The sequence below is a fragment of the Strix uralensis genome, chromosome 1 (genome assembly GCF_047716275.1).
Source record: "Strix uralensis isolate ZFMK-TIS-50842 chromosome 1, bStrUra1, whole genome shotgun sequence".
In the NCBI taxonomy this organism is placed as follows: domain Eukaryota; kingdom Metazoa; phylum Chordata; class Aves; order Strigiformes; family Strigidae; genus Strix; species Strix uralensis.
In genome coordinates, this window is record NC_133972.1 from 172,066,085 (window position 1) to 172,093,153 (window position 27,069).

Below are 27,069 nucleotides of genomic sequence, written 5' to 3' on the forward strand. Positions count from 1 at the left end.
AGTGGACTGACTGCTCAGTGTCCAAGCAAATGTTCACAGCCTGGGCTTGAGGAACACTCTCATTTAGTGACTGCTCTACAAAATACCTGCCCATTTTACAGCCCCTGCACTGTCTGCATTCACAATACTTCAGCTACTACCCAAAAGCCTGATCCCAAATTAAGGCAAAAAACAGAGGCAGCTTTTCATCACCCGTCTGGAGGAGCTTTGCTGAGTCTTGTCAGGGTAGGTGGTCAGTTGATGAGGTTGGGATGGGGACAGAAAACAAGGTTCCTGCCTCTTTGTGAGAGTGCATTCCACCTTTGTGGGAGAGGAGGAGAAGAGTGGTGGCTGAGCATTGAGCAGCAGTATGGGACAACACCCATTCACCAACTCACAACTTCTGGCACCATCTACAGAAGAGCTCCATCTCAAAAAATGCCAACATTGTACTGAGAAAATGCTAAAACGTATATTGGATTTCCACATGAGGCATCAGGACATAAATGGTCTGTCTTCTATAGCAAAGGATGCTCAGCCCTTTGGTCCAGTTCACGGCAAATTTTTTTCAGAACTAACTCAGAACTGACTCAGGAAGGTCATCACAGGCTGGTAACCTGAAAACATAAAGTCAAAGTGATTTACTCAAAACAATCAAGCAAAAAAGTCAGAGCCAGGCAGACTCTCTTTGAGTAATTAATTGGTGACTCCTGTGAGGCTTCTCCACCTGAGAAAGCAACCTCTCAATAGAGAGGAAATCAAGTCAGTGGAGTCAAGGGCAGGATTAGACCCATAAGAAATAGCCACTCCAAGCAAGTGTTGAAGTCAGCAGCACACACTGCATGGCATGACGTCAGCAGAGAAACCAAACAGATCAAACCCAGAAGTTGGGAAGTTCAACAAGAAAGTGTCTTTGACAGACCTTTCACATGTGCACAGCAGTGATGGGAGAAGAGGCAACAAAAGTTCATGTTTCCTCAATGCCATGTAAACAATTTTTTTTTTTTTTTAAATTTACCTGTAAATTTAGATCAATAAAGCCTATTGATCCAAGTCTGATTGCAGGCAGCTGGTTGTTAGGTATTACACTAATATTATACACAACCCCTTAATTGTTCTCCTTTAGGACATTTTTGGTTTCATTTAAAATACAAAAGTAATAAAAATGTTAAAAAAACACAAAATGACAGACACTTGCAGTGAAACAAGAGACACCAACTGAATTGAAATGAAAATATTAGAAATCTAATTTGGGACTATCTAACAGCACTGCTATACAACAGGGTGTCATGGGTCAGTGACACGATCTGTGGTCAGCCTCTGGTGATCCCATTCGCAACGGCCAGACAGCATGGGAAAGGGCTCACCCTTGGCTTCTCTTTTCCACAGATTCAATGAAAACTTTCTATCTCTAGGGAGATCTAATTAAACTGATCTTTTTGACCAAAACTGACCAGAACTGAAGCTGTCATAAGAATCTTAAATAAAATGAGATTTAGGAAAGCAAAGACACCATGAAGATGATGAAGTAATCATTAACAAAGACTAGATAATTATGTTTGGCTACTTCCCAAAACAGGTAGTACTGAAGATTCACCTGACTTTTTTCTAGGGTCTCTTTTTAGATTGTTTACCAAAGCATAAATCCAGGCAAGTGATCCTGGTATGTAGTTTTTGTGAAAGCCCCTTATCCCACATCAGTTATACATGTAGGTGACCTTAAAAACAGGTGGATGGATATTTCTCCACTGGTTTTTCTAGAGATGGACTTGGGAGTAATCATAACTCCCATCCTGTTAGGAAAGCCATGAAGACAATCCCAACACAGCTTGGCTGGGTTGTGTTTTCAGCCAGCTCAGCTGGATCTGGAAGAGCACATCTGTCTATGCTTACTATAGAGGTTCTGCTGTTCCTCTTGAGTCACGAAAATAACCAAGGCCAGGAAAGCACAGTCTTTATGGGCTTTTCCTTAAACTTAGAAAACAAAATAGGGTTTTAGCAAGACCAAGCAGCTTTTTTCCAATGTTATTTGCTGTTTCTGTGTACTGCAATAAAGAATTGCTTAGGGAGCAAGTTTCTTGGTCTCTTTTAAGCGACATATCTGCTCGAGGTAACAAGGGGTGTGCTGAAAGTGTATAACCAAAGAAACAGAAATTCCTTTTCTTATCTCTCTATGCTTCCTACCAAACTTTTTTTTTTTTTTTTTCCTTTCCCTCCAAACACGGTATGTTCCAGCTCATGTGACACAATCATCCAATTGGCAATACTGGGAGGAAAGGGAGATCCTTGGAAATTAGCATTTGATTCTAGTGTTGTATTCTTAAGTGTATAATTATGGCAAAGCACTGCACAGCAGAGCCTAGTTAGACATGGGCTTTTGCAATCAAAAGGTCTGTAGCATTTGTTCCTAAAGACATACATTCAGTGAAACAGAGATCACATTTTCAACTAAATTGGTGAAATGGCTGTTGTCCCTCTAAGAGTGCTTCTTCTAAAGTCCAGAAACATCAATAGGAACTTACCTCCTACCTGTTCTAGACACACCCATGCAGAAGGGGATGAGTCTGGTTCTTCCTCCTAACCAGCAATAGTCCCTGTCTAACATAGTCTAATCTCCTAGCATGCAAATAACCTTAAAAAAAAAATAGGTTCAATTGAAGGGAATTAAATGCCTGCCCTGATTTCTGTGTGCTGTGACAGCAAGGGATGACATGGATTGGAGGACACTGTTTTAGTGGAAATATTTAACAACTAGTCAGCTTTATTTTGAGGCTGTGAACTTCAATCTCAAGAAAAACAAAGAGTGATGATTTGAATTTCAAGTCAAATGAAGTCAGGATATTTACTGCTTTAAAGAAAAACATAACAGCAGCAAGAAAATTATATTCTTCTTCAGGAATGGTGATATAGTTATTGCAGATCTAGACAATGTCTCAAGAAAGAGAAACTAAAGATAAGTAAATTTAGTCACAGATGCATATTTGTGACCAAAATGCTTGAAAAGTTAAATAATGAAAATGGGAAGTGTAAACATTGCTAAAGGGAACAAAATCTTGTTTCTGAATGAGTTTGTCCAGGGAGAATGAAATAGGAAGAATTTGGGAGTTTGCTAATTTATCCTGTATGAGTTCTTTATAGGGCAAGACAAAGTGAATTTAACCTTCCCAACAGTGACAAGAAATAGGAAGTGCCAGCAAAAGAAAGCAATGCAGACCAGCTTTATTATCCTCCTGTGCTCCATGCTGTCTCTGTGATATACATTTACAGAGATGTTAACCTTTCTTTAGCTCAAGTGTTCAGCCCCATACTGCATGATTAGCATACAGGCTTGGTGAAGGCTTTCATGAGGATTGAAAAGCTACCTAAACTGTTTGCAAAATAAAACATTCAGGGAAAGGATTAAGATAAAAAATGCTAAAAGGTTTTCAGCTCAGCACCTCTGGAATGTGACATGTAACAAAATTGTCCAAAACCTGTGCATTTTTCCAGTTACAGCTACCACCAGGGCAATGTCTTAACTGTGACAGAGGCAGGAGAGGCCACAGATAAATATTCAGATAATTTCTACCACACATTTTTATTGGACTATTATTATTATTTATTTTACTTATGTTTTCACTGTGCTATTGACTTTCCAAACTGATGAGGCATTAATCATCCACACAACTGTTCTTTATTAGCTTGAGCACTTAGCCTACATGCTTCTTTCCTAACATCAGGCCATTCTGACTTCTATCATTTAACTTGGTGAATAATTCACCTGGTCTTCATCTGTATTTTCACCTTGAAGGTATTTATAGACTGTAATCATGTCTCTATTGATACTTTCTTCTAGACTACTTAATTTAGCTCCCTCATTTTCTCATCTGATGTTTATAGACTATACACCTCATGTTACTTTACTTGCCCTGTTCGTATTCTCTTTTATTCTGTCTGTATATACCAATACCCTTCCCAAGCCATAAACTCCAAGACTTCATTGCTTGTGCCATAAAAATACATTTCTGTTAGAAACTTTCACCCCAAACCAGGAGAAATTTTATCACATGTTAAAGTCTACTCTGAAAACTGCTGCATGGGGCTTTGGTTGGTGGGTTGATTGGTTGCCTCTCATGGTTTTCCTAACAACTATTTGACCTAGTCTCAAAGGACTCAAATCTGGACATTTTCCATTCCTAAAGTAATAAAGGAGAACTGAACTCATCCCGAAAGGCAAGGATATACTCAGTGAATTAAAATCATATTTCACTCCCCAAAATAGACCTCTGGCTCCAAAACCACCCTGGATTAGGGTCTTCTGAGTGGAAAGGTGACAGCTTTCTGCTATTCCTTTGAAGACTAGATCACACCTCAAGCTTCATAATATCTCATGAAATAACTACTTATTGCTCAACATGGTCACTTCTTTTACTTACTCTTTTTGCAAATCAGGACCTACAGCCTCAGCAATGAACTGCTCCAGCAGCACATGTGTGCATGCCTTGGTTGCAAGTATTTTCTATATGTAACGTATTGTTCCTTGGTGCTCCTTTGTGTGTGTGGAGATGAGATTTTTATCACATAACCTAAGACTTCACACTGCCCAAGAAGCTCCTCACTAACACATATGGATGTGCACATAGGTGCAGGCACACAGCCATTAGCACTGTCCCCTCTCCCTGTCCAGGGAGCCATGAATGTTTGGGGGAGAAAGGGACCACAGTGAACCACAGGAAACATGTTTGAAGGGAATTTTTTCCTTCTGCTCCCTGTCTACTCAAAACAGTGAAGAGCGCTTCTCCAGCAAGTAATTCAACCCAATAAAGTTATGCCCTTGCTTCAATTTTTTTTTTTTTTCCTTTTCTCCACTGCCTTTCTAAGAAGCTATAAACTGTTAATAGAGCCAAGGAGCTATGTGCTATTAACAGAGTTACCTAAATTTAGGTGCCAGTTTGTCCCGTCAGATATCAAGTGTCCCATTCAGACAAAGCGGGATAAATTAAGCAGATGCTGGTTCAGAACTGGAGGTACAGATGTGTAAGTGGGATCCCTCTTAACACTAATTTGAGATGTTTGCACAGTAGATATCTTCATTTGAATTCATCAGCCAAATTGAACTGCTAGAAATCCACCTCACCAAGTTTTACATACTGGAAGCACTGACCTCCAAGCTCCTTATTAAGACTCCCATTATATTCAGTGGAGACATGGTCAATAAAGTCAATGGAGATAAGAGCTCTATTCTCCAGATTAAAAAGATTGACAGCTACTTAACATGAGATTCTGTTGTAGACTATAAAAGGAGCCTTGAATGTCAGGCTCAGAAGTAGAGACCTACACTCCACATGCCCAGATGTGGCCAAGGAAGACTATGCAAAAAAAAAGAGAAACAAAACAAAACAAGAAACCCCACCAAAACCCCCACAGACTATGTACTGTTTTCTTTTGTTTTGTTTTGTTTTTCCTAGAGAACAATCCATCCTACTTATCTCAGATGAGTACACTAAGATATGTTTATTTCTCACAACTGACTGTAGAAAGTCTTATTGCCTTCAAAGGTAGAAACCTACACTGTGGAATCTACACTGAAGTCATCTACCTGGACTTGTGCAAAGCATTTGACACTGTTCCACATGACATCCTTGTCTCTGAATTGGAGAGAGACATGGATTTGACGGATGGACCCCTAGGTCGATAAGGAATTGACTGGATGGTCGCACTCAAAGAGTTGTGGTCAACAGCTCAATGTCCAAGTGCAGAGCAGTGACCAGTGGCATTCCTCAGGGGTCTGTATTGGGACCAGCACTGTTTAACATCTTTGTCAGTGACATGGACAGTGGGATTGAGTGCACCCTCAGCAAGTTTGCTGATGACACCAAGCTGTGTGGTGCGGTCGACACGCTGGAGGGAAGGGATGTGCCATCCAGAGGGACCTGGACAGGCTGGAGAGCTGGGACCATGCAAAACTCATGTAGTTCAACAAGGCCAAGTGCAAGGTCCTGCACATGGGTTGGGGCAATCCCAAGCACAAATACAGGCTGGGCGAGGAGTGGATTGAGAGCAGCCCTGCAGAGAAGGACTTGAAGGTATTAGTGGATGGAAAACTGACTATGAGCTGGCAAAGTGTGCTTGTAGCTCAGAAAGCCAACCGTGTCCTGGGCTGCATCAAGACCAGTGTGGCCAGCAGGTCAAGGGAGGGGATTCTCCCCCTCTGCTCTGCTCTCGTGAGACCCCACCTGCGGTGCTGTGTCCAGCTCTGGGGGCACCAACATTGGAAGCACTTGGACCTGCTCAAGCGGGTCCAAAGGAGGCCACGAAAATGATCAGGGGCTGGAGCACCTCCCCTGTGAGGACAGGCTGAGACAGTTGGGGTTGTTCAGCCTGGAGAAGGCTCTGGGGAGACCTTATAATGGCCTTCTAATACTTAAAGGGGGCTACAGGAAAGATGGGGAAGGGACTCTTTATCGGGGAGTGTAGGGATAGGACGAGGGGTAATAGCTTTAAACTGAAAGAGGGTAGACTTACATTATATATTAGGAGGAAATTCTTTACTGTGAGGGTGGTGAGACACTGGCACAGGTTGCCCAGAGAAGCTGTGGCTGTCCCCTCCCTGGCAGTGTTCAAGGCCAGGTTGGACGGGGCTTTGAGCAACCTGGGCTAGTGGAAGGTGTCCCTGCCCATGGCAGGGAGGTTGGAACTATATGATCTTTAAGGTTCTTTCCAACCCAAACTATTCTATGATTCTATAAATATTTAACAGAGATTCCTTTGTTATGCATGGTTTGAGATCCCACTAGATTTATCTGGTACCACTTGAGGACAATGAAGCAAGACAGCTCTGGGGTAGTGCCCTAGAACCTGCCTGGATTCCCTTTTCATGGAGATATCCTGTCTTGCCCCACATGGCACATTTAAGAGTAGAAAACCTGTCTGCAGTTATCTGGTCAGCATAATGAAGAAGTGATAAAACCACCGTTTCACTGTTGTGTGGTTTATTTATTCATGACCTTCTATATCACCACACAGAAGGCTAAACCATATGAAATCTGACTTTCTTTTGACAAGTTCCCTCCAGCTGCTGAGATCTGGAGGCAACCAGCATCTCCCTCACAGACCAGGTCCTTAATAGACTTAATAATACCATGAGGTTATGAAGTGATCTAAGCTATATATTCACACTGTATGAGATCACACTGTATCAAAACTTTGATAGGTGACTCTGCTATTTGCTCATCCTTAAGGAGCAATGACCCGAACATTAGCATGTCTAGTAAATTGTTCTAATGTGTGGTGAAAGGGGACTAATGGATACAGTAATTGATTGTTTGATGGATAGCTGGGGAGCCCTTTGATTATGAGTTTTTGCTACGGTCCAAGACATTTTCATTCTCCAGTTAACCCAGAGCTGATTGCTCGCATGAATTATCTCCTTCTCTGCCTACAAATATCATTCTCTTAATAAATATTTCATTAGAAACAAACCAGTGATGGGGAGAGAGGAGAAAGCAGAGGCTCAATGCTGTGTGTTTTGAAGACATTATGGAGTCTACAGAACAGACACAGAGATTATCCATGAAATGTGCTCAGGTCAGACAAGAGGTCTTTGCTTCTCCGGGATTTAGTGCTCAGAACAATGCAAAAGGCAGGAAGAAGACTGAAGGTCAATTTAAGTCAATCAAGGAAGGCCCAATATGGACCAAGAAGAATGTACTGCAGTGGGGAAGCCACTGTGTAAAAGTTGTCTTCCTCATAAATTGCACTTTTCTCTCTCCCATGCTCCAAGCTGAGATTTGATGTTACAACGAGAGACCCTGGCCAAGGAAAAGAATATCAGCAAGAAAACAGACTTACAGTTCCTGGGATTTAGTTGCTGAGGGTTGAATTTTGATCCTATTGAAGCTTATGGAAAAATTTTCATGGATATCAATGGGGTCTTTTTTGATCCTTTGCCTTCCCATGATGACTCCTCAAAAGTTGTTTACCACCTCTATTTAGCTTTATGCTGTTTAACTATTTATTCAAAACACCTGTACTGAACCTGTTTGTTTCATTTCATCTGGTTACATTTTAGCATGATATTCAACTGTACTTCTGCGTTACAAAGGTTGTTACTTGTCTCTCCCTGTTCTCCTAAAGGACAGTGTAGAAACCAGCCAGAAACAGACTGTTTTGACATTCAAACTCCCAATCCTGGATCAACCCTGTTTCACATCCCTTCGAATTTTCAAATATGAAGAGAGCGATATTTGCAGAGAACTCTTTGGGCCTCCACAGGCTCCACTGAGGAGAGGAACTTCATAAACTAAGCTTGAGCCATAAGTAGTTTGATACAACATAGAAAGGAGTCACTACACAGGCTAATCCCAATTCACTTCAGCGTCACACACTTAATATGCCGAAAACTGCTGCAGTTTTTAAATTCCCTTTCATTGAAAAACTGTTGATGAGAAAAATACATAATGTTCCCTATTACTCTCCACTCTGTGTACATCCCCTGGGCATGGAGACACTCTTATCTTGTTTTCTTAGCTGTTCCTTGAGCATATTTATATTGTTAGTCTCACAATAGGTATCATTATGTCAAGAAGCACAATTTAAACATTAATAGTATGGTTATGGGCAGAAATGCAACTGATCATATCACATGCTATAAAAGGGGTACATGTCAAGGAAATGGCTTCAATGCTCTTTGCTCTCAATTCTTTGCCAAAACATCTACATAGGGGAATGGCATGAGCAAAAGACGGGGGAGAAGGAGAGACAGTGACAGAGGAAGAGGGACAACTAATGAAAAAGAACTGCAGGAACTAACAAGAGTGAATGAAGAACACAGAGGATGCTCAGAAAGGGGGAGAATGGGATGAAGAGGAAACAAAGCATGGAAAGAAAGCCAAAGGTAGATCCAGGATGCTTCCAAAATGCACAGATCTCCCGCTCACGTAAGACAGGGTCTGAGATAGAACGATCTTCAGATCTTCCTCACAGGAAATGAAACCCCCAGTAGTGCTGACATATTTCACATGCAAGGATGGGAGAAGAAAGGCAGAGAATGTTTCCAAAACCATTGTAGCCATTAGGGAAGCATATGCATTACTGTTGTTGCTCTGTAGTTACCATATGCAAGCCAACTATTGCAGAGTAAAGTCCACAGTGGTTGAGCAGCAAATCCCATTAATAGACAGAAATCTCTGTCTCTCTGTCTTCTCCCGGAGAAGTATTTGCCACTAATTTCTGAAGATAGAACATCCTGCACACCTTCTAGATAGGAAACTTTCTTGCCACAGGGGACTTCTAGTAATAGAGTTAAAAAAATAGGTAAAAGAAAAGCATGGGAAAAAACTCTCTTTGCAGATAAATACTAAACTATCGATCTGAGATTAGAGCAAGTGAGGAAATTGTTGGCACAGTTGATATTGGACACATATTTTCTATACCAAATTGTGGAAGCTGAGTCCGTAAGATCACTGCATATTTTATCATAATCATTAGGCTGCACACTGACCTTCTCTATGGAAAGCACTCTATGAACCACTGACACTGCCTGCTGAGGGAGGTGACACTTTCCATCAGCAGAGAAGCATCGATCTGGATCAGCATTTTAAAGTCCCTGATGCGTTTACATTACCTTTCTGCTGGAGTCTTTCTACTTGCTTCCACTGCCCATGCTTTTACCCCTGCTGCTGCTTAGCTCAAACACAGCTGCACTAATATGCCAAAGGCCCATATCTAATACATACCTTTTCCATCTATTTTCAGCTCTCATTTGTCAAGCAGAAGATGATGAGACCAGTCTGATCATAACTAAGAGACAAGCCCTTGAGGTATGTCCTAGGCCAGTCTCCCAAGGATGTTGTCACGTGCTTTAATTTTGTACCACTCAAAAGTCTCAGCAACTTTTCCAAGAGGAGTCATGTTAGTTCAGCTGTCCTGGATAAGTGTCATCATTTGTAACACCATCCTGCTGACCAAAACATTTCTATTGGATTGTAGTGACAATAGTGGTATTCCTCTCCTCCAGCCTCACCCTGTCATGCGGTGGCAGTGCCCAGTCCAGCACTCCTTGGAAAATGTTGACTTTCTCAGTATGAAATGTGAGCCCTTCCACCCTGACTTATTCTAAATATGCCTAGTAGGTCTCATGAGTAACATACCTACACAAAGAGATCTCAGAAAATGTACAGACTGTTCAGGAACGTAAATTTTGACTGAACGAGTGATGAATAAAATGCAAAGCAACATCCTCAGATTTTGGGCAAAGAATATATAATCATTCAGTGGTGTTTGCGAAACATGTCAGGCTCTGTCAGGAAGAAAGGTTATAAATAAATGTGAGGTAGATACTTTAATAATGCTATTTCATATACATGTAATAATGAACTTTAATTATTTCTTTGGGTTTCTTTCTTCTTATACTGTAGCAGATGAGTCAAGCCCAGATGTGTAATGAGACTGATACTGGCATCACAGCATTTTTTTCAGAGGTGGGTGAAAGAGCTCTATGGATCAGCTGTTAAGTCATTTCTTCTCCTGTGGGATTTCCTTCATGCATCTCACCCAGAATTTAATTCCCCCACATATGGCATGAGTGAATCATAGTGCAAGGAATTTTCCTGATGGAAAAGATTTTGCAGACAAGTGGTCTTCTCACATCATTTGTCCTGAAATGAAGCCAAAGTCATAGTCAGTGGAGCAATCTGCCAAGAGGAACCAGTTGCCATGGTATGTAAGGAAGTTCGTGTATAACTTTGCATTCAGAAAATGCTAATTTAGAGCTTATAAGTAACTTTATCACTAAATATTTGCACCAGGGAACAAGGAGATTGATTTGTTTCCTGCTGTGATGTTGGGAATTAACAGAGGCTATCCAAAAGAAAGCTCAGAGATGTTAAATGTAATGATGTTGGATAAATATGAAATACCTCACTCATTCCTTGGCTCTTCAGTAGAAACTCAGGGAAATGAACAGAGCAATGTGCCACATCTCTCTTTTTGCAAAATTCCTTCCTGTCAATGTCTACATCACTTCCATGAAGAAGTTACATGAGATGAATCTCACTGAAATACTTTAATTCTCCCTTCCAGCTTTCCTGTCTGTAAGCAAGGCCAATGATAACACCGTACTGAAAGCAACAGGATATGTTCCTCAAATCCCCACACCATGAAGACGCCATGGCCCAGTTCCTCTACTCTCATAGACAGGAGCTTTCACACTCACTGAAGGGCTACCCAAAAGTATCTGATCTAACTTGTCAGGTCTACTCCCAATCCCATACCTAATACTGCAGTGTTGAACAGGGGATAAACAAACCCATGAAACACATAAATGCTCCAGACTCCTTGCGTGTCAAAAGTCCTTGCATTTGACAGCTACTCAACCTATTCTTCTTTGTACACTCCTCCAGACCCAGCAATCTCCATTTCCTTCTGAGCATTATGAAAGACAAAACAAAACAAACACACCATGCACACAACCCCCAAGACAAAACAAAGCAGATAACTCATGGCATGGGTTACTCTGGGAACACTTACTGTTTACAACAGTGACAAAGGCAAATATGCTGAGCTCAGTATAACTTGCTGCATGACCTACAATCTCCATCCTACCTCTGCCTTTTCTGTAAAATAAGGATGGGATCTTCACCCTATAAAGTTGAAACATCTTAGTTTCCAAAGTGCTTGAGATCTGCAGGGACATCTACTAAAATTCAGCATTAGATAGTTTTCCAACTCATCTCCCTCTAGTTCATATCAAGTCTTATATACAAGCACCTATTCATAAACAAAGAAGTCTAAAAGAGCATTACCAAATAACGCCACAAACCTCCATAACACACTTCTTTAAACCTGTCCTTTTTTAGGTGGCCAGTTTATCTTCTGTAACATTTTCCAGCCTCTTACACCTGGGAAGGGGAAGAAGCACCACTGGTGAGCTGTGAGATTCAAGAGGGCAGAAGGGAATAGTCAAGAAGGCAAAAGGGATGTTGTGTGAACTCAGGTCTCTACAGGGGGTCAGTGCTTGTAGGCTTGGAAGCAACAAGCAGTGTTAGGAGGAGAAAAATGTTTTGTAATGTTGGACATCATCAAGTTCAGAATAAAATGCATCTCAAAATAAGCAGGATTGGTGTAGGACGAGAACACAGATGACATCCCACATGCAAAGAATGCACCTTTGTAAAATGAGAGGTATGAGGGACAAAACATATAAAAACAAAAGAAAAAAATGCAGATCCCAAACTCAACATTTTTAAATGAAAAATGTGGTTCTCTGTAAAGAAAAAGTACTTTTCCCCTCTACTTTTCCACAAAACCCTCCCTCATGCCCCACTTTTTCCCAGCCTGGGACTGTCTGGCAGCTCTGACCAGACAGGCAGGCAGGTGTCCAACACGTGAACGTCACTTGGCATCACCATTACCTGTACTCACACAGATGAGCTGAGGTTTCTTTATAATGTGAATCATTTTGAACCTGTTAAACTCTTATATAGCGGGTTATATACACTACCCATGCTGCACCCGGTGATATGTCACCATGCCTCCCTCTCCCATGTGTTAGACACACACTCATGGCCCTGCCAGACTCTACTGGAGCCTAAGCAAGATGCACACTGATGGGCAAGGCTTACTCTCACCTTTAGGGTGCCCAAATGATGTGAACGGTGGAGAGGGAGGACCTGCACAGCCCTCTGAACTCCACGACAGGTGAGCACCAGACTAGCTGAGATTAAAACTGTCAAACTCCCTGATGCTGATGTGACCTAAAGCTAAAATTGCTTCTCCTTAGGAACCTGAGAAATTATATATGTACACACACAAACGCATTAATATTTACTTATTTCAACCCCGTTTAATATTTATGTTCTACCTGGAACAGAGAACATGTAGCAGGTGGTTACTCACAGCATTTTCCCAACATCTAGTAAGCAGGGACTGTCTTCAATAGGAGCATAAAACATCCTATTCCACCCCTACACTGACAGATTTTATCCTAATCTCAATGATATTAATTGACAGAAAGCATCGATGGTTCATCAAGCTTTCTCCACTGTCATTCTCATCTGAGTGCTATAAAACAAGGCTCCTGTACCCAACTGAGTCCTATGCCAGCAGATGGCACTCTGGAGTGTGCAGCATCCACAGCTTCCCTCACCCCATCCCCAGCAATTGCTGGAAAAGGGGTTTTTTTTTGTGCCCAGCTCTTCACAGGTGCTTTTAATCATGCTTGAATATAGGGGTCAGCGAAGTAGCTCGCACAACACGACCATCAAACTTCCCAGTCCTCAGCTTCCAGAAGAGGTCAATATGTCCTGCTGCACACAAAAGCCACATTCCCACTCTCTTTCCTTAAATCACCTAACCAATCACAAACCACTGGGCAAGAAAGGGAGAAAACACCTTCCTCACTCACCAGAAATTGGTTGTGCTTGCAAGCAGATATTTTGATTACTTATTTTTGTTTGTTGGTTTTGGTTTTTTTTTAGAGCAATCATCTCTGTTTCGCAGCATGCCACTACTAATCTCTTCATAGAAACTTACTCCCCACACTTTTCTGGGGAAAAGGGAAGGGGAAGGGGAGGGAAGGGAAGGCAAAATCCTTCTTAAAGCAAGGAACAATGCAGATCAAGAGATTCAGTTGTATCAAGTGTAATATTGAGTTAAGGTTCTAGGAGCCATCTCGATAGTTTTATTTCATACAGGATCTTACAGTCAGAGTGAAGGTAGAAAATAAAATACTGAAGCTTTTCATTTTATCCGAGGTATGCAAACCACAACTCACAACAGCTCCAGGGCTTGCAGAGATTGGAAGCAAGATATTCAGCTTTGCCGTAAGGCAAACTGAGTACATGGAAATAAGCCTTTTTTGTCCTACTTCCAGACAGTTTCTCCGTGCAGAAGCATAGCCTCTACAGGTTTCTCCATGCCTTGGTCTCTGTGTCAAGGAGGACCTTGGGAACATCCTGTCTGTGGTGCGAGTTTTGATTTGGGAAGTTGCACAAACAGGGGCAGAAGGTCAGCTTCCCTTTGCTCAGTACCCCTTGACAGTGTTGCAGTACAACCCTTTTCACAGCATTCTGACGCAGCATGTGTAAATAGATAAAGAAATAAAAAGTGTAATAGTTTTCTTTCATCATAGGAAATACTGCATTTGTGTACAATATCTGAATGACCCGTGTAGGAAAACGAACCATAAGGAAAACCTTCTTTGCTCTACCACTCCCAGCTCCCTTCCAGCCTCTGGAGAAGACAATTACACAAGGTCAGCACAGAGAGACAAGAGATGAGGCTGAGACCTCAGCTGATTTAGGGAGCAGGGAAAAAGTCCTCTTGCACCAAACCCATTTGATGCACGGATTGTCGAGCGACCAACTGCCTAATGCTCATCCCAGCGTACCGGATGGTAACGCAGCTTTAATTAAAGTGGGATTAATGAAGGCGACACTGCAAAGCGCTACTGTGTTTTACTGCAGGGGAAACAGTAAGATGCATTCTTGTCATCTTGCTGCTGAAATGACAAATTGCCCGTTTGAACACCCGCAAGAGCAGAATACCCGTGATAAGTTGGCTGCATCACTTCCCCCAAGATTCATCCACAGTTTACAGGCATGAAGAGGCACATGGGCGATGCTAAGCAGGTACCAGCCATGCAATGTTGATTTGCTCCTGACAGTAGCAGTGATGAGTAATGCTCATGGCTCAGTCTTTTTATTCATAGAAATCACAGAATATCTCAAGTTGGAGGGGACCTGTAAGGATCATCGAGTCCAACTCCCATTTCACTCACATCTATGAGTATCAGAGCATGTCCTGGCAATTTTTGGCAGGGTTTGCCCATGCCACATGTTGTGGATCACCACTTCCTTTCAGATTTGGGACAGTCAGACATAACTGAAGAAGTCTTTTAAACTTAAGGGAATTATTTGCTACACAGGCACCTTCTTAAATTGAGAACTTTGTGAGAGTTATAAGGGAGAAACACCATCTGTGTTTAGGTGAACACATTTATCTTATTTATCACACAGACTATTGCTATCAGCTCAAAAATAACTATTTGAAGCATCATCTGCAGCACATGCCTTATCTTACAGATCCTGGTGTACTTTATAAAGAAACCATATATAAATTACCCCTCTGATATATGTCCAGCTTTATGATCTAACTCCAAAGGTATTTGAGCATCCTGTGTTATTATTAAAAGTGAAGATAAAACTCCATAACAAACTGAAACATCAGTGGAAGTTTAATTTGGAAAAATAACACAAACTTGGATTACAGTTTTCAGCTGAGCACCAGAACTAAGTATCAGAACAAAGAATCCAAATTATAAGCCCAGTCCTGTGTTTCCTTGTGTTTGCAGTCAATCAGGAATAATTGTGATCAATTGAAAGAGTCTGAGATAGCAAGTCTGTCTTACCATGACAGGTCAATTTTGGGGCTGGTATGTGCAATAGCTGGAGCATCACTTAGCATTTCACAGATGATATACAGTTTAGGGGAGGTAACAGCACTGCCCTCTACATAGGAGTGAAAGGGGCTAAATATATTTGAATTATATCGTGGATATAACATTGGTTATTGAGACCCTGAAAACAAATCAGATGGATCCCTAGAAAGGTCACTAAATATTATTTTTGCCTTCACCCTGGTGAATCAAGGGTTAACCTATTTCTAAATACATTTTTTTTCCATGGGAGAATACCATTGCCGTTCACATTTAATCATGTGATAAATGCAGCCATCAAAGTGGGTTTAGAAGAATACAATTTCCTTCCTTTCAATAATCCATCTCCACAGGGGGGTTTAAATGTATTAAATAACACTGCATTCACTTTGGAGCAAGGTGACACACTCAGTAAGGTTTCACATTTGTTTCTCCAGTTGCTGCATGATCTTTGCCAGAGCAAAAGTCAATTTAGACTCTTGCAATGCAACTTCTACAAGATGAGACTGAAGGATGGGAGGTGCATGAGGTCGCATGAGCATCACCATTGCACCAGCAGAAACCACTTCCACTTGCAGCGGGCAAAAACACTCACTTATTACCTCATCAGGCTCCTGTACAGGAAAAAAAATAGCAATATATAGGGGAGAAAAGCCCGTAGAGTGAACAAAATTGCAGCTTGCAGACTGATGTAGAGGTTCATTTTTTATAATTATGCTACTGCATCGTGGACATACATGTCCTGCAGACCCAGCCTATGTTTCATCAGGTCTGGGATCTTGGCCTGCATTTGCTCTCCTCTTACACTGCTGTCAGCACAGGTCTGACAGTGCTGCCAAAGGTGACCCTTGCTGCCCAGAAAAGCTGCATGCAAGGACAAAGCTCTCTGACCAAGGTGACTATCCATCCAACTGGCCACAACTGTCACTTTCTATTTCTATTTCTACATTTATTTCTATTTCTACGTTTATTTCTATTTCTATTTCTACATTTATTTCTATTTCTACGTTTATTTCTATTTCTATTTCTATTTCTATTCCTATTTCTATTTCTATTTCTATTTCTATTTCTATTTCTATTTCTATTTAGTTATAGTTACGTTTATACTTTTATATTTATATTTATGCTTATATTTATACTTATGCTTATATTTATACTTATATTTGTGTAGATATACAGATATATCTACAGATACACACATCTATGTCAGCAGTGCTGACCGGGACCATGCAGCAATGTGCTGCCCACACTCACTGTGCAAAAAGCAGTGCTCATGAGAAAACAGGAGCCAGTATTCCCTGAAACCATGGCCAGATCTTCACAGGCACAGAGATCCCCTCCTTGAATGACCCTGATTTGGCATGAAGACATAGGTATTTGCAACATCCTTTAAATTGAACAGCTCGGAGGAGGAAGGAGCGCTGCAACTACACAGGCAATTATCACAAGAAATGGGAAAAGATATTTGCAGAGCTTCCACTGGCTATGGAAGAATAATAATGGGGGTACCAGTTGAGTTGCGTTATCTGTCCAAGCCTCTGGGCACAATATAGATTTGCTCTCTGCAGGAGTACTCTCTCCTATTAATAAGGCACATTCATGCCAGAGTTTCATCCTCTGACCTCAAATCCCTCCGTGCAACCCCTGTGTCACCATTCCCCAGGCACACACCTCCCAGCAGGGTCCTCACTGGTGTGGGGTGGGGGAAAGCGGTCCCAGGATTTGGGAGCATAAAAGCAAGTGCTTGCAGAGCTGGGTGGTGAGGCTGGCTCACTCCAGACAAAACAACCCTTCGGTTTGTGAGACAGCTCCGGCAGTGACTCAGAGCTGGGGAAGAGGAGAGCGGCACCAGCGTGGTGTGTGAAGCCAGTGAGCTGCTGTGGAGGAGGCTTCATACAAAAGAAACCGTTCCTCTACCTTCATCCTCTGCCCACATAAGCCTCTGTCCTTTCTCCCTCAAACAAAAGGGGAAGTAAAAAAAGAAAAACCCCCAAAGAAACAAACAAATAAAAATCCCTCAACCAACCAGAAAACTCAGCTAATGTATACAAAATCCTTTGCTTGGGTGCTCATACAGGCAGCTGCAGTTTCTAGCCAAATCAGCGGGCACGGGCAAGTAAAGTGGGCTTATCCCATGACAGGGCACTTGATAGGGCATTGCTAAGGAAAATCCACAATGCTCAAGCTGTTTGGGCAGTTTAGGAAATGGCAAGTTCCCCCCAAACCTGGTTATACAGATTTGGTCTTTATATAGATTTGGTCTTTTCTTATTTTTCTCCTTTAGTAGAATAAGGGGCTATAAGTTATTGGAAACTCACGCCTCCAGCCTTTGCAAATTACCTCCTTTAAATATATAGTAGGATTCTGGGGGTTTTCTACATGTTTTTATATGCAACACTGAAGCCCTGAGCCCTCCTGTTGTCCCATAAAACCTGCGTGCAGCCACAAGCAGCACGAGGAACACGGGTGTTTTCCCAAGGGCTGCAGTGAAGGTTTCATTGCCCTTAAGGACAGAGGATTCTTCATTTTAACTCTTACAGTTGCAAAGTGCTGCATCCCTGACACATCAGGAAGGGAGTTTAATGGTTAGTTAGTGAAGTACTGTGCCTATAAAGCCCACTGGCAATTTTTTTCAAGATCATGGGCATGCTGAGCAGAAAAGAGCTTTCTCTCTCAGACCCACTGGAAGCAGTGCAAGGACAGTACTTTGGGCCATTCAGAATAGATTCCATCTCCCTTGGGAATATAGGGAGCAAATAAAGAAAATCAGGTATGACTCTATTTCCATCCACTTATTATCAGAATCTATTTCCCTACCCCAAACAGGCATAAAAAAAAAAAAAAAAAAAAAAAAGAAAATTGTCTTAGGAAAATTGCTTTAATGACTGTCTTACAAAACCCCACAAAACAAACAAAAGCCCACACTTAAATAAAGTCAAGAAAAATAGCCGTGTGATTTAAATGCTCTGTATTGACAGCCCTAGGAACAGGGGAGTGGGTTGATTAGAATATGGCTTTTAATGGATGCACAGTCATTTAAAACAAAGTTGACATTATTGAAATAACACTTTTTACAGAAGTAGCTGCATACCAAATGACCTTGAAAAGACACAACAATTACTACTACACATGCAAGATACATTATCACCAAAACTAAGGCTTGATTTCCTAAGATACACCAGCCAGACTGGAACATTAGGAACTGGGATGAGTTCTAAGATAAGATGTTAGAGTCAATAAGATAAATGAGTAAATAAAAAGCTCCATTTGTTGGGGCAAAAGCTGTATTTTGATTGTGAGAAATTCAATTTTGCATTTCAGAAAAATACACCCCACAACCTCTTGAAAATGTTGAAGCCAGTTTCAGATTAAGCTGTGGACTTCCAGCACGAAGAGCATCTACTGCATTAAAAACTCATCGTTAATTATCATTCAAAATAGCCTGTTGGTGTTTGCTTAGCCTGCGAGATCCTCATGGTGGCACAATCTAATAGCTGTGCTTATACAGCATCTACCATGATACGGACCCTGTAAAAATAGAAGCCCAAATAACTAGAGTCATTACACACACACATACATATATGCAGTTTATGCAGATATTACTGCCAAAAAATTATTCTCCCATAAAGACAAGGATCGGATCTTGCTGTCCCAAAATGAGAATTTTACTCTAATCACATAAAAAGAACAACTTCATAAATGCAGGAAGAAAGAGAGAAATGATGCTTCGTGTGAGAAGGAAGTCCATTTAAAGCACGAATAAATTGATGCTGTCAGGAGAAAAAAGCTTGTATATGCAAATAGAGGTTTATTACCCATTTTTGTCCTCCTAAGAAACATAATTTGCTAACCTTTGAGAGACGGGTCAAGTGGGCTACGGAATAAGAAACAAAGGCATCTCTTTTGGCAACTGCCATGTTCCAGAGCAGTAATTATCCTTCCCTCTTCCCGTGAGCAGCAGGAAATGAAGAGGGGTGCCATTACACTATGACAATTACTGTAATTTTAATTTCTAAAAATTGCCAGGAAAGTTTCCTCTAAAAAAAAAAAAAAAAAAAAAAAAGTCTGCTCGGATTTTTGGTATGATTTTAGTTTAAAACTCATTCCTCAGCTAAAACAGAGCTGTGCTTCCCCTGCTCCCACTCCCTTTGGGGAACCACCCACAAAGTCTACATGGTGAGAAAGCCCACTTTCCTCCTCATTAGTTGAGAAGATAGATGGATAAGTGTGGTCAATGAGGATTCAGGAAAGATGGAGGTGGCCCAAAGACGTGTTGCAGATGCCATAAGAATGCAGAAAATGGGATGCCCCTGCTAGGCACTGTCTAGCCCAGTCTGCTACTGGGGTTAATATCACTTGAACTTATTCAGTCGTGAGCCCAATAACATATTCTTTCTATGGGAATTAGATGATGTTAGATGCACAATAATTAAAAAGAATTAAAAAGAAGGATTAATCTCCTATGCTCAGACGGATTATTGGCTATTCTGTGGATTTTCTGCAGGCTATCATTTATTATGTTAATATTATGGATAATTTATTCTGTGCTATTAGAACATTATTATATTTTATTATACGCAACTGTTGCACTGTGAGTTGGACTTTGCCCAAGAGTACAGGTCTACCCAGCTGTCCAACCTCACCACTGACCACACTGACCCAGGCTCTGCAGCACTGCTATGAGGGGCACCTGAAATACTCCCTCTCCTGCAGCAGACTCTGCCTGGAAGGAGGAACAGCTGCTTTGCGCCAGGGTGTGTCTGTGCAGGGGGAGATGGTAGGATTTGAGGCTCATATGCCCCATACGTGGCATATTTAGTGACCATATCACCAAATACGTACCATCTCTGCTGCGTGCTGCAATAGCAGTTCTCATAAATGGAAAACTGCTTTCCAGGATTCCCCTGTGCACTCCCTTAATGAGACTTCTGAGGTCTCATTTTAGCCACTGGGTGAATGTTTAAAATTGCTTTCACAGATTCAAGGGAAAGGGCTTTTTTTTTTCAATACTTGCCACAATTCACGTTCAACAATGATCATTTAGCGTAGTAAAAATTTGTGTCTTTCAATATATGCAGTAACACACCTATACAACTACATCGATTTGTCTACACACAAATACATTCCTACAAACACATATTTGATTAAGAATTTCTACAACTTCAGGCTTCAAGGAATTTTGGATCAATGCCTTTATTTTGCTTTTCTAAACAAATAAACTCAATTAAACATTACTTACAGCAAACCACAATGGGCAGTAGAATAATTTTCCCAAAGCTTCACTTTCCAATTTTTCCCTGTTATGTGAGTCTAGGGAATCAATTAATCCCTAAAGGGAAATTATTAGAGTTTGCGTTGCCAAACATCTTACCTTTCCCACCCACCTACGGAAGAGAAGAACTATAGTGACATGCATACAGAAAAACTAGCATTTTTCAAACCTCTTACAATTTGCTGTAATAAATTAAAGTACAAATAAAATTAAAAAGCCCTGCAGGCAAGCAGTATCTGAATCAAGACTGGATCTGCACCAAGTCAAGAAGTTCACTATACAGTCTCACAAGACCCATAAATCAGGTGCCCTGAACATATGTATTTTGGATTACTGTATAGGGTGTTAACTTTAATGCCTTAATATATGCACATAGTGGTCAGGTTACAGTTGCTGTGGGAACTATAATTTTGCACGTCCTGACCAATCTGCAGCTGGAAAAATAATAATAGGTAAAAAACAGTCACACCACTGCATTCCCTTCAGCAGGTTTCATATATTTAATTTCTCTCTTTTTGTACTTGAAGGAGGGAGAAAAGAAGACATGTGTGAAGCTGCAAAAGTATAGAAAAGCTGAGAGAGATGTGAATTAACTTTCACCCTTTTCAAGCAGTTTGCATGAAACCTCACGTGTCCCAGACTAAGCACGTGTCACTGCATGAAAAGTATGTGCTTCTGGGTGTGATCAAGTTAATTTCTGAGTCAGAAACATCTCACCAAAGACATACTACAACCCCCTTCTTTTTCATAATGCACCAAAGCCAACCACCAGCATTCACTTGCAAGTGACAGCTACAAGGAGAAACAATCTGCAGCTGATCCAGTTTAACACAATTTCTGCTGATGCTGCCTGATGCACACCAAACTGTTACTGCTACAGTCTTCTAATGGTTGGATTCTTACCTGTTTTAAGGCAAAGGGGTTTGTCTCTGTCCTGTTCTTCCTTTATTTCCAACCCCACCATCACTTGCCTCCAAGATTTGAGTATTTTTGTCCAACACCTTGTTTTCCCCACTATTAAAACTCTGCTCACTTCCAGAGAAGGTTGGTTTCAGAGTCATCAGCCATTTTCAATATACCAAAAAAAGTTGATTGCATCCATGCTTACTCCAGGTGCAGGAATGCACAACAGCTATGCAATAATTAGCCCTCTTCAGTCTATTAGCACAATACTGATGTTCAATACAGATCACCAGTTGGTGGACAAAAATAAGCTATAACAGTTCTATAAATGCGCAGCTCAAAAGCAACAGCTGTGCACAATCACTCCAATGGTGGCAGTGGGAATTCTCAATAAGGGTAATGGAAAGCATTAGCCCTTTTACACACAAAGGCCTTAGTTTCATTGGCACTACCACCTAAACCCAACTAAGTGACAAGATTTGATGCAGAATTCTAATTTCTTTAAACCTAGCTAATATCAAATCTTTGGTCCATTGACTTGCCCTAATGGTAGGGTCTTTGGTGGCATCACTCCATCCTTCCTTACAGAGGACCATCAATGCTACAAAGAACAACTATTCCTTATATATGTTTTAAAGAGGATATAAAAAAACTTGTGGCACAACAAGCTAGGGAATGAAGATTCCTTAGGAAAGCATAAAATCTGCTGACTGCCCCTTAAAAGAAAAGACAAGATCATCAAGAATATCAGAAATAATCACTGAAATTAGGCATGGAGTTCCGCTTTTTGGTGGCATGGTATCAGTTGCAAATACCTAAAAGCTTTTTAGTGTGTAGGACTTGAAAGGCCAACCTAATCTCTGCTGGACTCATACTGCAGCTAACTGATCTCCTGGCATCAAACCTCTCATCGAAATCTGTGGATACACGCACACACACATATTACATATATAGTTTTTTCCATTGCTATTTACATATATAGTATTTTGCATTACTTTTTGTGCAAGACTACACACATACGCATATATATACATATATATACACATATGTATCTTTACATTCTTAATTATGTTACCTATGTGCACAAGCACACATACATTTAACTATATTTTATATATACAAACACATGCATGTACATATGAAACTAAATATATGCACAAAACTCTCATGCATATACTCTGATTACATACAGTATTTATTCATTGACAAAGTTCCTAATATGGGTAAAAAGGGAGAAAAAAACCTCCTCTCACTTCTTTCTATGAAATTGCACTTGGAGTGTGATTGCACTGAGGCTACAAGACCAGCTCCCAGGGAAGGGGGTACAGGACTGCTCCTTGATATATTTCAGGGTAGACAAAACTCCCATCAAGAATGGAAAAACAGCCCCAGGAGAACAGAAAAGCAGAGAATAATTAAACAGGTCTTACATACGTCTTTTTTCCTGGGTCTTGTATCTTCCACCTCCAGAGATGTCACACATCTCGATTTGAGAACCACTTCACTGGCTTCGATGTAGGTAGTGGGGGAGCGCCATGCTCTTCAGCATCATCAGTGCCATTAGAAAACAGCCCCTTTTTTAGCAAGGTACTTACTGTCAATCACAGAGACACATACGAACTTACCTGTTTGGTACTTCTCTGTCCGGTAGGAAGCAAAGCTTTGGATTTCTCTGCTATTTTCTGTAAAAATTGAGAAAAAAAAAAAAAACAGGGAAAATGGCTGAGAAAGCAGAGTCCAAATATGTAGGGAAGGAATCATATGAAGCTATTTCTTCTGCTTTTTAAAGAAAAGGACATAGAGAAAACTCTTATTATTTAGAAAAAGAAAGGGAGTATAACCACATTGAAAAGTTTGGTCTTGCAGGAATTAAGCCTTCAAAGCTTCCAGAATGACAAGGTTATCAAAACTGAAACACACATTTAAGAAATGACAGCTAGGACGTGGATAAGTAGCAATTTACCACTCAGATTGGTTTTCTGACGCAACCGGGCATTCACAACTGCAGTGGCTAATTTTGGCACTTCTGAATTGATGACAGTTTTTTTTTTAAAAAAAAAACAAACCTACATGTACAGTTCAGATGGATTGTACTCATGAACATTAAAAGAAAAAACATTAAAAAGGTGTGTGTATATAGGGGTGGAGCCCTGTACCTGAATCCTTCCAACTTCTCATTTAAGGGATAAACTAATTTCATTTAAAGACCCCACACTTAGGATTCTAAATAGGACAAAGAAATAATTAAAAATATGAGAGAGCACTAGAGATAATGCAATGTTATTACATAATATACATGCTGTCGAAGTGCAATTCTATGTGCTTCTATTTATTTATTTTTAAACCATGGGCAGCAAGTGTTGGGAAATCAATCAGCACGGAGTGTTTCTAATAGAGATACATAATTAAGTGCGTGCTGCCAGCCAAATTTCATTACACCTGTATAATTACAATATATTCTTCTCATGTGTGGCAGGCATGGGTCAAACTCACAAAAGTAGTATAAGAAAGCAACCAGAGTTTGTCCACGTTGTATTTCAATTTAGCCAGCTATATGTTCAACTTGTTACTGCAGGGGAGAGAAGCAGTTTGAGGATGGTAAATTTGAATCATTACTACAGTGTTTGAAAGCAAAGCAAATCTGCTCATCAGGAGAGCCTCCCCGGGGTAAAGTGGGAGAGCAAGAAGCAAATGAAGGAGCTGGAGTTCAGGTTTTGTTTGTTTTATTAAACAGCTTGATCTAGGTGACAGGTCCAACCCACAAGATGTGTTTGGAAAGCTTCTGGCAAAGACATATAAGGCAGCAGAGCTATAAAATGGGTTAACATTTAAATTAGCAATACTGCCCACACATTTTCTGTAAGGAGAAAAGGTGAAAGGGGCACTGTGCAATCACTTATCCCTTGACAGTGGAGACACACCAAAATAATGTCATGGCTAAGGCAGGGGTAGCATTGAAGGTCCTACCAGATACACAGCTGGCAAAAGCACATTTTTTTTTCTTTTTCCATTGCTGCTGAATTGTTCTGCAGTTGCATGCATGTGCATATTCCAATGTAATGATACACCACTTGACTGATGAAGGAACAAAAGAGGGAGGACACTAGACATGAGCAGCTCTGTGGAGATGTTCCACGCTCCTGGGAGCCACACTTGCTCACACTTATTGCGTTCCCAAACTCACATAGGGAAGAGCAGAAGCAAGAGAGACCCTTACCTTCTGCACAGCTCCGTATCTCTGGATAGCATCAGACAGCTGGTTCTTCAGCCTGTCCAGCTGAAGTCGCTCTTGCTGTTTTGGAAAAACAGAGGCCTGGTTAGCAGATCTGTAGAGGTAAATCAAGTAGTAGACTCTGTCTGTGACCACGGGAAACAGTCCTGGTGGGAGACACCAAGTAAACAAAGAGGGCAGAAATAGTATTCGAAAAATTCAATTTCATTTGGGCTGCCAGCATGCTACAAGGTTTTATTTTAGGAAGGGAGCACAAGATGCTTTGATCTTTCAGGCCAAAGCAGTTAAAAAAAAAATCACCTTGGATATTCAAGATAGCACTGAAGTCTTGACTACTGTGTGATCTGCTCTCTGAGCCAGACACCTTCTGTGGCAGGGATATATAGTGGGACATTCTGCTGTCCTGCTTATTGAATGGAGGGCATCTCTCTCCAATACCAGTTCTTAAAGAAACACAAGGAAATTAATACCTTACTGCCATCAAAAGAGCAGCATGTAGCATGGTATCCTGCTGCTACTTACGAAAATCCAGCCTCAGATTATCTGCTGGAGATGATAGCACAAGGGATCCATCTACAAAAGGTCCTTTATTTGGATGATACCCCATGACAGAGTTCACCACCTCATGTGATGGCAATGGGCAATTTACTGGACTTCAGAAATCTGTCAGCCACAACAACCTTCCTTCTGCCTGGCCTTGGGTTTGATTGTCAGAAACCAACTTATTTCCATATTTTCCAAAACATGTACCAAATGTCACCGCTTTTCTGTCTGGAGCTTGTCCCAGCAAGATACCAATCTACGTTTTAAACAGAAGTGTTCTCAGAAAGAAGACCCCAGTCTAGCCTGATGTTAACTATCCAACACGCTGAAAAATTGCTGCTTTCAGATGGAGTGACCAAACCCAAACAGTGTCAGGCAATAGAAGTTCTCCTGGAATTATTCTATTCCCTGGATCTCAGATTTCAGTTGGGCAGGAGCTCAGGTGTCCAGGTTTTAGAGAGGGGAATGAACTACAAGCAAGTGGGGCGTCACCTTAAAAACAAACTAGAAAAACGCAATCTACACTGAAGCTACAAAGCAGAAATGTTCACTTTACAGCAACTTCAGCTGTTTCAGACAACTGCTTAAGAATAGAAAATTTTATAATGGACATGATAAACATCTTTAATTTTTAATGGTAGTATTTTCATGCACAGAAGAATATCCCAGTCTTACAGTTCTTCATCCAAAGATTTGAAACCATTTTTAGAACAGGGCAAGTATCATTATTCCCATTCTACAGATAAAGGTCTATAAACCTTATGTTTGTTACACATGCAAAATAAGATTTCCACCCTGGAGAGCTGATCTAATGGTCCAGCACTCATCCTGCAAAAACCTGGAATTCCAGATAGGCGTCTCTATTTAAGTCATAGAATCATAGAACTATAGAATCATTTAGGTTGGAAAAGACCCTTAAGATCATCGTGTCCAACCATTAACCTAGCACTGCCAAGTCCACCACTCAACCATGACCCTAAGCACCACATCTACACATCTTTTAAATACCTCCAGCAATGGTGTCTCAACCACTTTCCTGAGCAGCCTGTTCCAATGCCGGACAACTCTTTCAGTGAAGAAATTTTTCCTAATATCCAATTTAAACCTCCCCAGTCCTTTGAGGTTAGTTTGAAAGGAAGTCATGCGCTAATTTATGTCAGTCTCCTGCCTTGTATCACACTGATGCACTTACATCAGTATCTTTGCTCCTGAAATACTATCAATTTGCTCAGTTGGACATCCTGGCTCCGATAGCTCCAACAGCACTTGGAGCTTCAAGGGAAGTCAAAAAAACTCCCACAGAACACCTTGTTGGCAGTGCATTACTGGTGGAAAATAAGGAAGAAAGAAAAAAAAATTTTTTTTCCATATATGCATACAGAGCAATACACAGAATAATGACTCAGAAAGGACTAACTATAAAGCTCCAAATTAATGGAAGGCTTTTCATGCTGTGAGAAATTTTATGGGAGGAAGTTTGCAATGCTATCCACATCCCCAAGAGGGACTTACCGACCAGCAGCCAATACCCACCAGAACTATTTATTCTATATACGGGACAAGGGCTACAGGCTTTATATTCAAATTTGTAGGTTTAATTACTTAAACTGCACACTGTTAGAAAAGAAGAGTTAAAAAAATAAAATCTGTTAAATTAATTGACCAGGGAGCAGAAAAAGTTATGTGATGCTAATATAGGGCTGCAAGTTTATTCCTCGCATCACT

At 40.9% G+C, this 27,069-nt stretch overlaps 1 protein-coding gene across 9 annotated transcripts in view; it reads right to left on the minus strand.

The window, feature by feature from the left end:
- The window catches only part of TSNARE1 (t-SNARE domain containing 1), a 508,719-nt gene that overhangs the window by 247,729 nt on the left and 233,921 nt on the right, over positions 1-27,069 (minus strand). For all 9 annotated transcript variants that reach the window (XM_074894731.1, XM_074894660.1, XM_074894674.1 and 6 more), the window contains 2 exons: positions 24,787-24,861; positions 23,195-23,251 (listed from right to left, as the gene is read on the minus strand). In XM_074894731.1, coding sequence (XP_074750832.1) covers positions 23,195-23,251; positions 24,787-24,861 — 132 coding nt within the window. The remainder of the gene's footprint in view (positions 1-23,194; positions 23,252-24,786; positions 24,862-27,069) is intronic.